Source organism: Chlorocebus sabaeus, chromosome 16 (assembly GCF_047675955.1).
Source record: "Chlorocebus sabaeus isolate Y175 chromosome 16, mChlSab1.0.hap1, whole genome shotgun sequence".
In the NCBI taxonomy this organism is placed as follows: domain Eukaryota; kingdom Metazoa; phylum Chordata; class Mammalia; order Primates; family Cercopithecidae; genus Chlorocebus; species Chlorocebus sabaeus.
Window position 1 is genome coordinate 40,513,408 of NC_132919.1, and position 15,477 is coordinate 40,528,884.

At 52.7% G+C, this 15,477-nt stretch overlaps 1 protein-coding gene across 4 annotated transcripts in view; it reads left to right on the forward strand.

The window, feature by feature from the left end:
- Window positions 1-15,477, forward strand: part of CUEDC1 (CUE domain containing 1) — a 94,433-nt gene that overhangs the window by 63,103 nt on the left and 15,853 nt on the right. For all 4 annotated transcript variants that reach the window (XM_008011345.3, XM_073004907.1, XM_008011342.3 and 1 more), the window contains 2 exons: window positions 7,011-7,663; window positions 13,099-13,226. In XM_008011345.3, coding sequence (XP_008009536.3) covers window positions 7,328-7,663; window positions 13,099-13,226 — 464 coding nt within the window. In that variant the 5' untranslated portion in view covers window positions 7,011-7,327. Of the gene's footprint in view, window positions 1-7,010; window positions 7,664-13,098; window positions 13,227-15,477 lie in introns of those variants that run through there.

A 15,477-nucleotide genomic window follows, 5' to 3' on the forward strand; every position in this document is an offset into this window, starting at 1 on the left:
CTCCCGCCTAGGACTAAACGATTTGACAACTCTGCAGGTCTTGGGTACTAAGACGCCTGAGGCAATTGGGTAGTTCTTCTCCCTTTTAATCAGTCCAAGGGTGGGGGTGGGGCACATTCTTGGGTTCTGAGAGAAAAGCCACTCTGGCCCTTTCCCTGGGAGCTGCCCAGGCCTGAGTTCTGGGACACCACCTAGTGGCCTGGCTTGGCAGTGCCACTGGGCTGGGCCCAGATCTTAGGCAAGAAGCAAATCCCTCTGCAGGTAGGCATCACGACAATCACAGATGGACACAGGGTCTGCTCCTTGGTGATTTTCAGAGGAGGGAGGCTGGGGTGTGCAGAGACAGAGCTGGTCTGAGGAGTCCTACCCTCCTTCCAGAAGAGTGACCTCTGGGTGGGGCACAGGAAGGTGCTGGCCGTTGGGACCTGTGGCTTCCTGTTCTAACTCCCACCTTTCAGGGTTGGGCCCTGATCCTCTTGGGGGGCAGAATGGAAGGTCAAGTCAGATCTAGGAGGGGGTCGACCTCCTGCCCCCGGTGCTGGCATTGGCTTGGAAAGGGGCAGCCTGCCATCAGCCTTGTGTCCATGTCACTGGGCTGCCTTGGCCCCAGACCCCTTGTCTCTGAAGTGAGATAATAACACATTTCCTTATATATCTTATAGGTTTGTTGTGAGGAGTAAATGAATGTGTGGGGGAGAGAGGGCTTTGGAAACTGAAAAGCCCCCCGCCCACCATTGCTGTGAGCCAGAGGAGGAAGGGAAGGGAGGGAAATGCACAGTTATTGCACTCCTCCATCTTTCCTTCCCTTCTTTACTCATTCGCCTAATAAATACCTATTGACCATGCCAGGCACCAATTCGGGCACTGGGGATACCACAGTGAGTATGGCAAAGCCCCTGCCCTCATGGAGCTTACATTCTTTTTTTTTTTTTTTTTTTTTTTGAGACGGAGTCTTGCTCTGTCACCCGGGCTGGAGTGCAGAGGCCGGATCTCAGCTCACTGCAAGCTCCGCCTCCCGGGTTTACGCCATTCTCCTGCCTCAGCCTCCCGAGTAGCGGGGACTACAGGCGCCCGCCACCTCGCCCGGCTAGTTTTTTGTATTTTTAGTAGAGACGGGGTTTCACTGTGTTAGCCAGGATGGTCTCGATCTCCTGACCTCGTGATCCGCCCGTCTCGGCCTCCCAAAGTGCTGGGATTACAGGCTTGAGCCACCGCGCCCGGCCGGAGCTTACATTCTAATGGAGAAGATATCAGTGACAAATGTATAATATCCATGGTGGTCTGTTTCATGAACAGGACAGGTAAGCCTAAAGGGTTAGGAACACTGGGATGTTGGGGGGTGGACTTGCCTCTTTGGTCCCCACTCAAGGTGATGGTTGAGTAGGGACCAGAAGGAAGGGAGCCGTGCAGATACGTGGGAGCAGAACATAGCAGGTGGTGGAAAAAGTAAGTTCAGAGGCCCCTGGGTGGGAGTGTGCCTGGCTCATTGGTGGACTAGCAAGGATCCAGGTAACTGCCGAGAGTGAGGCTCTCTCCATATGTGTGCATGCATATTTGACAGCAGGGTCAAAAGGTGTCATGGGCAGGACCATGTGGGTTGGCCACAGTAAAACTCTGGGTATTCTGGGGACATGGGAACCACTGGGAGGTGTGGAGCAGAGGAAGGGCATGACCCCTGCGATGAGGGGTCTCTAGGCTGGCAAGTGGGAGGCAGGGAGCTAGGGAGGGCGTGGTAGCTGTGGAGGTGGTGAGGAGTGGCCAGATTCAGAAATCATTTGGAAGAAGGGGAAGACAGGCTTTGCCATAGATTGGACACAGAGTGTAAGAGAATGAGAGCACTCCAAGATGGCTCCAAAGGTTTTGGCCAAAGCCAGGGAGAGTTGCCATTAACAGAGATGGAGAAGGCAGGGGAGGAACAGGTTGGGGTTGGAGGGAATCACAGGTCGGATGGATCCATGTTGTTGGAGCTGCTGTTGGGTGTCCAAGTGGAGGCAGCAGGAAGGCTGTATGAGTGTGGGGTTGAGGGGAGTGCCCACAGGAGAGGCTAGAGCACATGAGAGCCAGTGTTCAGTATGCACATGGTATTCCAAGCTGTGGGCTGGATGAGATTGCTCAGGGAGTGAGTCTACCCCAGGAAAAGGTCCCAGGCCTGTGCCCGAAGCCACAGCAGCCTGTCTCATTGGGTGCTTATTATGCTCCAGGTACCCATGTACGTTCTATTAATACTCCTTCCAAGGAGGTGCTATCCCTATGTCTACAAATGAGGTAGCTGAGGTTCAAAGAAATGAAACAATTTCCCCAAGTCACACAGCCTTACTAGGGTCAGAAAGTGCACCCAGGGCTCTGGCTCCCTGGCTCTCACAGCCCCCATGCAGACCGTCACTGGCCTTGATGCACCAGGCAGGAGGCTGGCTGGGATGACCTTGGGCAAGGCCAGATGAACTGCACTGGGGCAGCTTGCCCACCTCTGTGGGCCAAGCCGGGAGTGACTCAGGCCTTGGCTGCGTGCTCATGCTAGGAGAGGAGGTTGGCTGTTTGCCGCCCCTGCCAGGCCTGGATTCCTTTACAGGGGAGGTGGAGAGCCACTCTGATCCTGGCTCCCTGGGACCTGGAGGAGGACAGGTGTGGGGTTTCTGCTTCCCAGGCCCCAGGTCATCCACAACCAGGAGTTCGGGGGAGCCTTTGAGTCAGCTTCCGAGAGGTCTGATAAGCCCCGTGGGTTGTTTGCTTCCTTTTTCAGAAGCCAGTCAGGGGTTATCTCCCTCTGTTTCCCTACCAGTGCTCAGCAGCTGGGGTTCTGAGAGGTAGTATGGTTTCTCCAAGGTCACAGATCCAGCTCTGGAGCAGAGCCAAGAGACCTTGCTACCACGCTGTCTGGGTCATGTTTCCTCTGCCGAAGTGTCCTCTGGGCTATGCCCAGTCTCCTGAACCTGGGGCACACATGGCTGAATTTCTTATGCTCCTTGGCTCATAGCCCTGTGAGCCTTACTTGACATTTTTTGCCTCTTAGGAAGTGGGTTCCTAATTCTGGCCTCTCCACATACTGGCTGTGTGACTTTGGGCAATTTACCTAACCTCTCTGAAGTGGTTCCCACAGCTATGAAATGGAGGCAGCAACACCTGTCTCATGGAGTTGTGGTAAAGATTAAATGTGAAAGCACGTGGCACAAGCTCATAAACCTGTCGCCTACTTGCCTCAGTCCTTTCAGGTATTTTAAACTGCTTTTCATTTGAGCAGTGCTAGTTGCAAAAAGCAGCCTGGCAGGGACAACGCTGACCCTGCTCCCAGGCACACCACAGCCATGGCCTCAGACTCTGCCCTGAGCTTAGCCAGGGGGAGAAAGGGAAAGTGCTCTGAGAATTGGGAACCTCTATAGTCCACCTGGTTCTATAGGCAGCCTGGGAGTCTCAGACCTTATAAAGTCTTGTGGAAATGGTGCTTCTGTAAATCAAAATGTTTCCCATTACTGTTTCTGAGCCACTCTCCTCATCTACAGAACCACCCTTTAATAGAAAAGTCTAGACTTTGCCTTTACTCACTGTGTGTCCTCAGGCAACTCCCTCCTAGACTTGGGTCTCAGGCTCTTCACCTGTAATGTGAGGCGGGGTGTGGGCCCGGGCTGGAGTTGTCAGTCCTTTGCATTTTGTGGTCCCCACAAGGATGCTTTCAATGCTTTGCACCTGGGCCAAATGGAAGCGGCTGCACGAGCTGCTGTGTCTCCAGTTGTCCAGGCCAGCCCAGCCTCCCCCGGGGCCGTGAGGATCGATATTTCCTTCCAGAGGCCTGAAAGAGTTCCAGGGATTGACATCCAGGTGCTGGGGAAAACTCCCCTAGAATTTCCCTACCCCATCCCCCTGCGGGGGCGCTTGGCCAGTTTACCCACTGCTCCTGGCTCTCTACCAGCCTCCTGGGGCAGTGATAACTCGAATGCCACCTTCTAGGCAGTGTGCTGAGGATTATCTTATTTCATTCCCATTGAAACCCCCTAAGGGGTGCATCGAGATGAGGACATAGGGCCATGGAGAGGATGGGAGACTTGCCTGAGGCCCCACAGCTGGGGAGTGCGGACGGGGACCTGCAGCCCTGTCTGAACCGGTGTGCGCTTCCTATAAGTGGCTTCTGGAGCTTCTCAACACTCAGAGAGGCCCAGAACCCGAGGGAGCTGTCCAGAGGGCTGCTAATGGGGAAAATGTAGGTCTTGCCATCTTCCTTTTTCCTCCCCTGAGCGTGACCCAGGTCATCTTTCTCTGAGGGATTGCCTTTGGCAGAGTGAGAGCCAGGTCCCTCCATCTCTCTCAGTAAATTACCGGAGGGGCAGGGAGATGATTGATGGTTTTACTCCAGAAGGCCTTAACACAAGTCACTGACCCCTGTGTGTGATGACACTAGGGCAGCAGACAGTAGCCCAAGGCATCAGCTTCTGGGGCCTCCTGGCCCTGAGGTCTGTGTTAGAGACTTGAGGGCAGGTCCCCAGAGCCCAGGACAAAGGCAGTGGTCAGGGTGGAGCCCTGCCTGGGAGGGCATTTTGGCTGAGGCGAAGCTGCATACTCTTCTGATGTATGTGGGTTGGTGGGAGATGTGGGTGTGGGGGTGTTGGGGTGTCTAAAGCCAGCTATGGGAAACCATGTCATACTTGGCTACCTTCCTGTGTTCCTTCTCACAGCAAAACTGTCTTGGACTGATCATTTGAGGTGTCTCCTTGTGAAATGACTTTGGCCCCTCTGGGCTCTGACTTGCTCATGTGGGAAGAAATGGGGTAGAGGGAGTTGGATAATAAATCATGCTTCACTCAGTCAACAGAATACTATTCAGACACTAAAAATGATGGCGTAGCCCTACATATTCTGACATGGGAAGATGGCCACAATATCTTATGTGGAAAAAACTAGTTGCATAGAATTTATGGTTTGATTACATTAGTAAAATAAATTCATTTATGGTGATATATGCCAAAAAAAAATAATGCCAGGCGCAGTGGCTCATGCCTGTAATCCCAGCACTTTGGGAGGCCGAGGCAGGTGGATCACTTGAGGCCAGGAGGTTGAGACCAGCGTGGCCAACGTGGTGAAACCCCATCTCCATTAAAAATACAAAAATTAGCCCCAGGTATGGTGGCGCATGCCTGTAGTCCCAGCTACTTAGGAGGCTGAGGTGGGAGAATTGCTTGAACCTTGAAGGTGGAGGTTGCGGTGAGCCAAGATCGCGCCACTGCACTCCGGCCTGGGCTGGAGCCAGACTCCATCTCAAAAAAAAAAAAAAAAGAAAAGAAAAAATGAAAAATTGAGATGTAGACACACCAGAGTGTGAGTAGGTTTTCTCAGGGGTTGATGTGCTCACGAAAACATCTTGGCCAGGCGTTGAGGCTCATGCCTGTAATCCCAGCACTTTGGGAGACCAAGGTGGGCAGATCACTTCAGGTCGAGTTTGAGAACATCCTGACCAACATGGCAAAACCCCATCTCTATTAAAAATACACACACACATTTAAAAAAAAAAAAAAAAAAAAAAGGCCGGGTATGGTGGCGTGCACTTACAGTCCTAGCTACTTGAGAGGCTGAGACAGGAGAATTTCTTGAACCTGGGAGGCAGAGGTTGCAGTGAACCAAGATTGCACCACTGCAGTCCAGCCTGGGCGACAAAGGGAGACTAAAAAAAAAAAAAAAGAACATTTCTATATCAGCTGTTAAGATTGTGACTCCAAGTCCTAGAAAAGTGAAGACAAGTTTGCACTTGTTTCATCAAACTCAAGAATATTATTTGATGGAATGGTCTCTTAAAATCTGCCACTTTTCTACAATTAATGAAATTACTGTAAGGCTTGGAGCAGGCATGAAAAAGTCAGAGTTGGTGTTTTTAGGCACACTCTCTTCCCAGTGGTCTGTGCTAACAGAAATGCAACCTTGGCAGTGGTTTACATGCGTAGGTTTGAGTGGGCCAGGCAGTTTTCTGTGGCAGATTTAGGTCGCTCATTGTGCTTGATATTCAGTTCCACCCATACATGTTGTCAGGACACTGTGCTGACCCTGGGGGCTGAGGGACACACATTGGCTGGGGCAGGGGAACTGGGCGTGGTGGGGATAACAGAATTTATGATGTATATGGTTTCTCAAGACAACTTTGAGAAAAAACTTCTGGGATTTTAAAAAATATTTAGGGACACCGAGTGTTCCACAAGAACAAACGTGTCTGTGATATAAATAAAACATGTCGGCCTGACATTGGGGTGAGGATAATGAATTCCAGGAGCTGACAATGGCCTTGCATCTCTCTGTTGGGCTGGTGCTTCTCAGGGGAGCGGACTGAGTTTTAGGACCTGACATGAGTTTACCAAGAGTGGGAACTGGGCCTCCCCATCAGCCCGAGGCTCTGCAAGGATGGAACCCTGTTTCCTCTCTCAGGCCAGAAGCTCCCGGTGACACTGGAGGGTCCTGTTTCTCATCACTGCTGTCCCTGGGGTTTGGTGGAGCTCTGCACAAGATGCCTGCCCTGGTGGTGGGACCACGACGTTGGGGCAGTGATGTGAGAAGATGAGAACAGGGACTAGAGATCAGAGAGGCAGGACATCTTTAAGAGCCCCTCCTGCCTCAGTCAGCTCTTCAGGGGTCCTTGGCAGTATGTGTAATGGTAGAGACCAGTGGCTTGGGGGCCATATGTCCCAGATTCAAATCCTGACTCCTCCACTAACTCAGCATCTATACCTCACTTTTTCCATCTGCAGCATGGGGATACTAGTACCTACCTAACAGTACTGTCATGAGTTGGCCCCCATAGAACGCTTAGGATGGTACCTGGGTCAGAGGAAGCTCTTGCAGTTCTTTACTAGCTGTCCTGTGCTAGTAAAGAACTGCAGGGATTTCATTATTGAAGCTGGGGAGAAAGCAGGAGGAAGAAGCAAGTCTCCCTTGAGCATGGTAGGGGTCGCGCCTCCCTGCCCTCATTTCTTAATAGCCCTTGGCCTGAGCTCATGTTTTGCTAGTCTCGGCCCTGACTCCATCTCCCTCGGTTTCAGGTGGGACCATCCGTGAAGCTGGTGCCAGGATGCCCCGGGGGTGTGGATGACCGGCCGCCCAGCCCCAGCACGGCCCAGTCCCGCATGCCACCGCCCCGCGAGGACCACTCTCCGAGGGCCGCCTGGGGCCCCGCGCGCCCGTAGTCTCCTAACCCGGAGCCCTCGGCAGCCCATTCCTGCCTGGCCACCCGGGGCGGAGGAGGCGCTGGAGTGAGCCGCCCGAGGCCGCAGAGCAAGCAAGTGGCTGACCGCGGAAAGACCCCAGGGAAGGGGCTTTGCGGCCGGCTAGAAACATTTTCTCCAAGAGGCTCCGCAAAATGACCAGCCTGTTCCGCCGGAGCAGCAGCGGCAGCGGCGGGGGTGGCACAGCCGGGGCGCGCGGGGGCGGGGGAGGCGCGGCCTCCCCCCAGGAGCTCAACAACAGCCGGCCGGCCCGCCAGGTGCGCCGCCTGGAGTTCAACCAGGCCATGGATGACTTCAAGACCATGTTCCCCAACATGGATTACGACATCATCGAATGCGTGCTGCGCGCCAACAGCGGTGCTGTGGACGCCACCATTGACCAGCTGCTGCAGATGAACCTGGAGGGCGGTGGCGGCGGCGGCGGTGTCTATGAGGACAGCTCCGACTCGGAGGACAGCATCCCTCCGGAGGTAGGGGCGTGGCCCAGGTAATTCCAACCACCGTTGGAACCTCTAAGAAGACCTGGGTTACTCCGCTGTCTGGGTTCTAATTAGCAAGCAGCCTTACTTCCCCTAGGGAAAAGTACCATCCGTCAGTGACCTTATTTTATGGGCAGAAATCATGCAGTCATTCAAAAACACTGAGCACCCACTCAGTGGTGTGTGAGACGTGGCAGTAGACCCTGAGTCAGGAGGCATCACAATCAAGGTGCTTGTTACAAATGCAGGTGCCTGGGCCCCACCCCAACATACTGAACTCCACTTCCAGGCCTAGAGTCCGCTAGTGGCCACGTTAGACCAGGTTTCTGCCCTCCTGGAGCTCAGAGTCCAGTGTGGACTAGAAGCGCGAGTCCCATACTGACGGCCAGAGTGGTAAGTGCTCGATGGAGACGTGGAAGCAGCAGAAAGGGGTGGCTTCCCAGAGGAAGAGATGGCTAAGCCCAAACCCTGAGCGGAGACCCAAAGGAAGAGTGAAGCCGGGGGAAGGGTGTGTAGGCAAAGGGAACAGCTTGTGCAGAGGCTGGGAGGTGAAATAGTGTCTGACTGACTAGGGAACTGGCAGCAGGACCATCTGTCAGGGTCCTAGAGTGAGGACCCTATCAGTGAGGTTGACAAAGCCCTGACGCTGAGAAAAAAGAGTGTGGCTGTATCCTGGGAGCATAGCCATGGAAAGGTAGTGAGGAATCAGACTTGCCAGTTAAATCCCTCTGACTGTGGCCTGATGGAAGCAGTAGTGAGCCATAGCCAAGCAGTCTCTCCAGGGAGGTGACTGGAGAGAGGGGACCTGCGTACTGCATCAGTACCCATCTGCTGGAGGTTGTGAGTCCCACCCGAGTTCAGTGGACATCTGGCCTGCTAGTATCAGCAGAGCCTGAGGTGCTTGGTGCAGAAGGGTGAGGCACACAGAGCCTGTTAATCAGAGGGGTGCTGTCCACAGGGCCATCTGGGACTTGCAGCCATGGACAAGACCAGGACCCAGCAGGTGGAATTTAACTCCACTCTTTATTGAGTCCCGACCCATGCCAGGCATCATCCTAAGTGCTTTAGATGTATCATCTCTACTTTTTTTTTTTTGGGTGGCGGGGGACAGAGTTTTCCTCTGTCACCCAGGCTGGAGTACAATGGTGCGATCTCAGCTCACTGCAACCTCCATCTCCCAGGTTCAAGCGATTCTCCTGCCTCAGCCTCCCGAGTAGCTGGGACTACAGGCATATGCCACCACACTCGGCTAATTTTGTAGTTTTAGTAGAGACAGGGTTTCACCATGTTGGCCAGGCTGGTCTTGAACTCCTGACCTCAGATGATCTGCCTGCCTCGGCCTCCCAACGTGTTGGGATTACAGGCATGAGCTGCCGCACCCGTCCCGATGTGTCGTCTCTTCTAATCCTCACAAACTTTGTGCTGTGGCGTTATTATTACCCTTGTCCCTGTTCTCCATCAGTCATCCTGCAAGGCGAAGTCTCCTTGCTTTTCCTCCTTAGTGTGTGCTGCTGAGACTTCTCCTGGGGGTGGAGAAGCTCTGTTGGCAAAGACATCTGGCTTATACCTGTGTCATCTGCAGCACCCAGGACGATCCAGGCACATAGCAAGCACTTGGGGAGTGTTTGTTGAATGAATAAACGCTGCTGCTGTCTTTGTACAGTTTTCCATTGTCTCTCTCCTTGGGAGACCACTCCTTCCATCTACTTGGAGTAGGTGGTGGAAGGAGTATGGGAAAATATGGATCCTCTTTGTAGAAAGAAGGAGAGAGAGAGTGAGAGTGTGCGTGTGTATGTGTGTGTCTGCAGATACAATTGACCATTGAACAATGCAGCTGTTAGGGGCAGTGAATCCCCCCATGCAGTCAAAAATTCACTTTTTAATATAACTTTTGATTTCCCCAGAAATTGACTACTAATAGCCTATTGTTGACCTCAAGTCTTACTGGGTTTTTTTGTGTGTTTTTTTTTGTTTTTTGAGACGGAGTCTCGCTCTGCTGCCCAGGCTGGAGTGCAGTGGCCGGATCTCAGCTCACTGCAAGCTCCGCCTCCCGGGTTTACGACATTCTCCTGCCTCAGCCTCCTGAGTAGCTGGGACTACAGGCGCCCGCCACCGCGCCCAGCTAGTTTTTTGTATTTTTTAGTAGAGACGGGGTTTCACCATGTTAGCCAGGATGGTCTCGATCTCCTGACCTCGTGATCCGCCCGTCTCGGCCTCCCAAAGTGCTGGGATTACAGGCTTGAGCCACCGCGCCCGGCCAAGTCTTACTGTTAACAGAAACAGTTGATTAACATATATTTTGTATGTCATATGTATCATATATTGTATTCCTACAATAAAGTAAGCTAGAGAAAAGAAAATGTTAAGAAAATCATAAGCAAGACAAAATATATTTTCTATTCATTAAGTAGAAGTAGATCATCGTAAAGGGCTTCATCCTCATCGTCTCACATTGAGTGGGCTGAGGAGGAGTGAGAGGAGAGGAGGGGTTGGTCCTGCTGTCTCAGGGGTGGTGGAGGTGGAAGAAAATCTACCTGTAAGTGCACCCATGCAGTTCAAACTCATGTTATTCGAGAGTCAACTGTATACGCTTTAAGTGTGAACTGGAAAGAAAGCTCTCTGCAAGCTCTGACCCTTTCTGCAGTCTGATTTGCCCTGACAGTCTGGCAGGTAGGGTAGTATTTCCTCCTTTGTCCAAGGCCCCCACAGCCCTATAAACCTCTGCAAGGCTTCACCACCCCCTAAGTAGGCCCTTGCTGTATGTGCACTTCTGTTTTTCTAAGAATCTTGCTTTCCAAATTGAGCCCCCTCCCCTCCCTTGGCAGTCTCCCCAACCCCCCACCTTTGGAACTCTGCCTGGGCCCATAGGCAGGCAGCTCCTGAGCCAGCGGAAAGTGCTTCGGAAAATTTATGAGCCACAGCTGGAATGACAATAACTGCTGAATGGAAAAAAAAACCTTTCTGGGGGCTGATGGATGGTGGGCTGGCCCGAGGGGTATCCTTGCCATGGAGAAATATCTCCTGTCAGATAAATGGCCTACACCCTGCCCCCCTGGAGCACCTGGCAGGCATCCATCACCCACAATGAGTTAAGCCAGAAGGCTGAAAAGCCCAAAATTTCAGCACCTTTAGAGCCAGAAGAACAACCTCTTTGTGGCTGGTGGCAGTGGGAGGGAGAGGCCAGGGGAGACCAGCGGCGCTGCTGGGGTTATTCTCCTTGAGACTCAGGCCCTGCATTCTGGAGCTTGCCTGGCCGGCCATCTGCCTTCTCTGTGTTTCCCAAGTCCTCTCCAGGAGGCTCTGATGAATGTCTGTCTGGTCTTGCTGCCCTGGGAGGCTGCACGGAGGAGCTATGTGGGGGGGCCTCCTGGTGTGGCTGGGGAGGCCTGATTGCCCTGAGTCTGGGGGGCTGACTGCCGCTGGCCACGGTCAGAGGAAACCCCAAGCAGCTTCCTTTAGGGGACAGTTTCTACTGAGCTCTCCTCCCCTCCTCAGCCACCTCACTCCGACCCACATCAGTGGGAACAGCCCAGGCCAGTCACCCAGACCCAGCACTGCTAGCCTCAAGGCCGCAGCCCAGAGCCCTATGCCTCAGAGCAGAGGGGTCTGGGAAACAGGGTGTCGCGGCTGGGGGACAGCAGCAGCAAGTTCTCTGAATGAGCCAGGTACTTGCGGGGCCACTGTCCTGTGCCAGGCACCAAAGATTCGCCAGGGAACAGGAGCAGTGCTTACAGTGTTCTCTTTTTTCCTTTCTTGTGGAAATTTAGGGTAAGCAGAGCAGTGGCCTGCCAAGTGCTACATTCTTCCTTTCCTGCAAAAGCATCTGTTTAAATACTTTCGGCCTCAAAGAAAAGAACGTCAGTGCATTCCAGGGCGCGAGGCCTCCTTGGGTTGAGCTAGCTGTGTATGCGCAGAGCACTGCAGAGAGCACGTGTGCATATGTGTGCATGTGCGTGTGTGTGTGGGTATGTGTGTGTAGGTGTGCTCACACGCACAGGCTCACCTCCCTACCCACCAGGTGCCCCTGGGAGGCTGTGTGTGCTGGGCATGGCTGGTCTCAGAGCAGAGATATACCAGTGCAGCCTGGCCCAGCCCAGGCTTATACAGGCAGCATGATTATGGTGACTTCTGCAAACTCACTTGAGGTCTGGGGGCTCTGGGGCACCTGAGAGTCACAGCCTCTCTGAGCTCCTCCCATGTTCTTTGATCTTGGAGGAGATGGGAACAGAGTTGTGGGGAGTGAACGGGAGGTGAAGGTGTAGGCCAGGTTGGGCTGTGTGGTGAAGGATCTCCCAGTCAGGGGCCGCCTCCTGTGGTGGATTACTTGAGGTCAGGAGTTCAAGACCAGCCTGGTCAACATGGTGAAACCCCGCCTCTACTGAAAATACAAAGATTAGCCAGGGGTGATGGTGCACGCCTGTAATTCCATCTACTTGGGAGGCTGAGGCAGGAGAACATATACTTTGATGTCTGTGGAGTGTGCCAGAACTGGAGGGTCAGAGGTAGCCATGTGTTTAGCTGCCCCAAACTCCTCTCTGGGCCTCTGGGGAAGAATCTAGGTTGGTCAGTGGAGCAGGACCCCAGACTTTGCCCAGTCCTTGGCCTCTCCCTGGCCCTCTTCTTGGCTCCTGGAGAATACAAGGGCTTGGGAAGGAGAGCAGGCATCCTGGGCACTCCCCTTGCTACTCTCCACCCTGAGAGTCCAACCTGAGTGTGCAGCCAGTGTGCCTGAGGGAGGGATCCTTGTGGTCCAAGTTGAAGACTCTGTTCTAAAAAGCATGTGGCTTTTGCCATGTCACTTAGCCTAGGCCTGAGTTTCCTTCTGTGTCAAATGGGGTAATGAGCCATATCCTACAGTACCAGGTTGTTCGAGGTTAAGGTGACATCAGAGACGTGGAGGTACTTTGAGAGAGGGTATGAATGATGTTATCATCAAAGAATAGCGTGGGTACAGGAGCACATGAGTCACACGTGTGCAGCTCAGTGGAGTTTCACAGCGTGAATAAAACACATTATCAGCACCAGCTCAAGAGCCATCATCCCCAGAACCTGGAGTGCCCCTGGTGTCCATTCCCACCCTTACCCGCCCCACAGAGGGCACATCGCCCTGACCCTTACCACTGTGTGTTTGTTTCTGCCTGTGTTTGAACTGCACATGGAGGGAGAATGCTGCTGTGAACATTCTTTTGGGGACGTATACTTTGATGGCTGTGGAGTGCGCCAGAACTGGAGGGTCAGAGGTAGCTATGTTTAGCTTTTTCAAAAAGGCAGTTTCCTAAAGTGGTGATTGTATCGATTTACACTCCCACTAGCAACACACAGAGTTCCTTTATTATACCTGCCCTCCCACACTTGATTTTGTCTAAATGGTATTTAAATTCAAGGAGGGATGATTAATATTTCTTTCTCTGTTGCCTCTGATTTAGATCTTGGAAAGGACTTTGGAACCCGATAGCTCGGATGAAGAGCCACCGCCTGTGTACTCCCCACCAGCCTACCACTTGCACGTGTTTGACCGGCCCTACCCTCTGGCTCCCCCGACTCCGCCTCCCCGGTGAGAATCTGTCATGTCTCAAAGCACAGGGTGGTAGGGAAGAGGATCAGTGGCTGGGGCTGTGTACAAACAACAGGAAACTTGGCTGGACCCCTCAGTATATTCTCCAAGAACAGGCTTCTACTGCAGCAAGAGGCGTTTTAGCTAGATACCAAGGAGAACTTGCAAAAGGTAAGGATTGCAAGAGCAAACATTTCCTAAATTCCTACTGTAGGCTAGGCGGTGTGTCTCGTACCATATGGGACACAGAGTTAAGTAAAGCTCAGCCTCTGCTTTCTGGGAGCTTATAGTCAAGGGAGATGCCAGAGTAGGAATGACAAACAGGGAATGTGTACTGACACTTCCCCTCCCAAGCCCACAGCAAACATGACTGATTCATCACTGTGCTCTTTCCTGCTGAGTCAAGACAGAGCCTCAGATCCTCCTCAACACAGAACACAGCCTTCCCAGCCAGTCATCAGTAATTGATGGAATGGCTAGCTGCCATCCTTGGGCTAGGGATGTTGTGGGGATTTTTAAGCAGTGAGAGCAAATCTCTTTCATTAAGGTAGTTTGATAACTGGAGGCAGGGAGGTAGACTGCAAGGTCCCTGGAAACTTCTTCCAGGTTAGAGACTCTGTAATTTGGAAGCTTAAAATGAAGCTAGGCTGGGCACAGTGGCTTACGTCTGTAATCCCAGCACTTTGGGAAGCCAAGATGGGTGGATCACTTGAGGTCAGGAGTTCAAGACCAGCCTGGGCAACATGGTGAAACCCCATCTCTACTAAAAATGCAAAGAAGAGCCGGGGGTGGTGGCGCACGCCTGTAATTCCAGCTACTTGGGAGGCTGAGGCAGGAGAACCGCGGGTCTCTGGGGTGCTTGTTTTTCTGGGCTCCACGTTTGTGCTGGGGCTGCTGGAGCTGGGGTGTGGCTTCTTTGCCCTAGAGCTGCTGTTTCTTAGAATGGCTCAGGCCTGGAGTGGTAAGGGGGTGCGGAGATGATGGGACAGGGCACCTGCCGCAGTTGGATCTTCCCTTCTCCCCAGAACAGCCCTAGAGCAGTGGTGAACTCTGTTATCACACAAGTATAGCTAGCATTGACTAAGCACCCTTCCAATGCCAGAAGCAGAGCAGGTTCTTTACCTACACCATTACATTTAACGCAGAGGCGGGCACTGTTGTCATCACCCCTATTTATGGACGAGGAAACTGAGCCTTGAGAGATGCCATAACTTCCCCAAGACTAAGAGCTGGAGTTTGAATCCAGGTCATTCTGACTTAAAGCTAATCACTCTTCACTGCTGTGTCCTGTCACCTCCCGAATGAGAAAAATCTCTGTGATTGCAGCTTAGGGAGCTCATAGAGTCAGTCCTAGAAAGTTACTGAGGGAGGAGGGAGGGAAGTGTTTTGAGTCAGGGACAGGAACAGAGCTGGGATCTTTATCACGAATGGTACCAGGAGCTGGCAGGCTGTACTGGAGTGGGAGGTGGGGAGTGAGTGAGTGGGTCTGGGTGAGACATAGGCAGGACTTGCAGCCTGGGATGGATCACAGAGCCCCGGGCTAAATGATTTTCCTTTCTTTGACTTTTTGTTTTTTTGAGTCGGTGTCTCACTCTATCATCCAGGCTGGAGTGCACTGGCATGATCTCTGCTCACTGCAACCTCTGCCTCCTAGGTTCAAGTGATTCTCCTGCCTCAGCCTCCCGAGTAGCTGTGATTACAGATGTATACCACCATGCCTGGCTAACTTTTGTATTTTTAGTAGACGGGGTTTCACCATGTTGCCAGGCTGGTCTCGAACTCCTGATCTCAGGTGATTCGCCCATCTTGGCCTCCCAAAGTGCTGGGATTACAGATGTAAGCCACTGGACCTGCCCCGACCCCCACCTTTTTTTTTTTTTTTTTTTAATATTCCAAGATACTTTTGCAAAAAGTTCAGTTTCTGCTAGGCAGAGTGGTTCCACCTATTTTTCAGAAGGGAAAACTGAGGCCATAAGAGAAAGGAGTTTTTTTCTTTAAATAGAAACAGGGTCTCACTATGTTGCCCATGGTGAATTTGAACTCCTGGCCTCTAGCAGTCCTCCCGCCTCAGCCTCCCGAATAGCTGGGATTACAGGGCATACCATCATGCTTGGCTGAAAATCCCAGTATAAATGTGGTATGGATATCCATGCCACATCCTCCCTCGCTACTCTGGCTGGGTGTTCAGCCTGCTGTGGGGGCGGGGGGGCAGGGTGGTGCAGTTCAGTGATGGGAGTCCCACTTGGGGGCA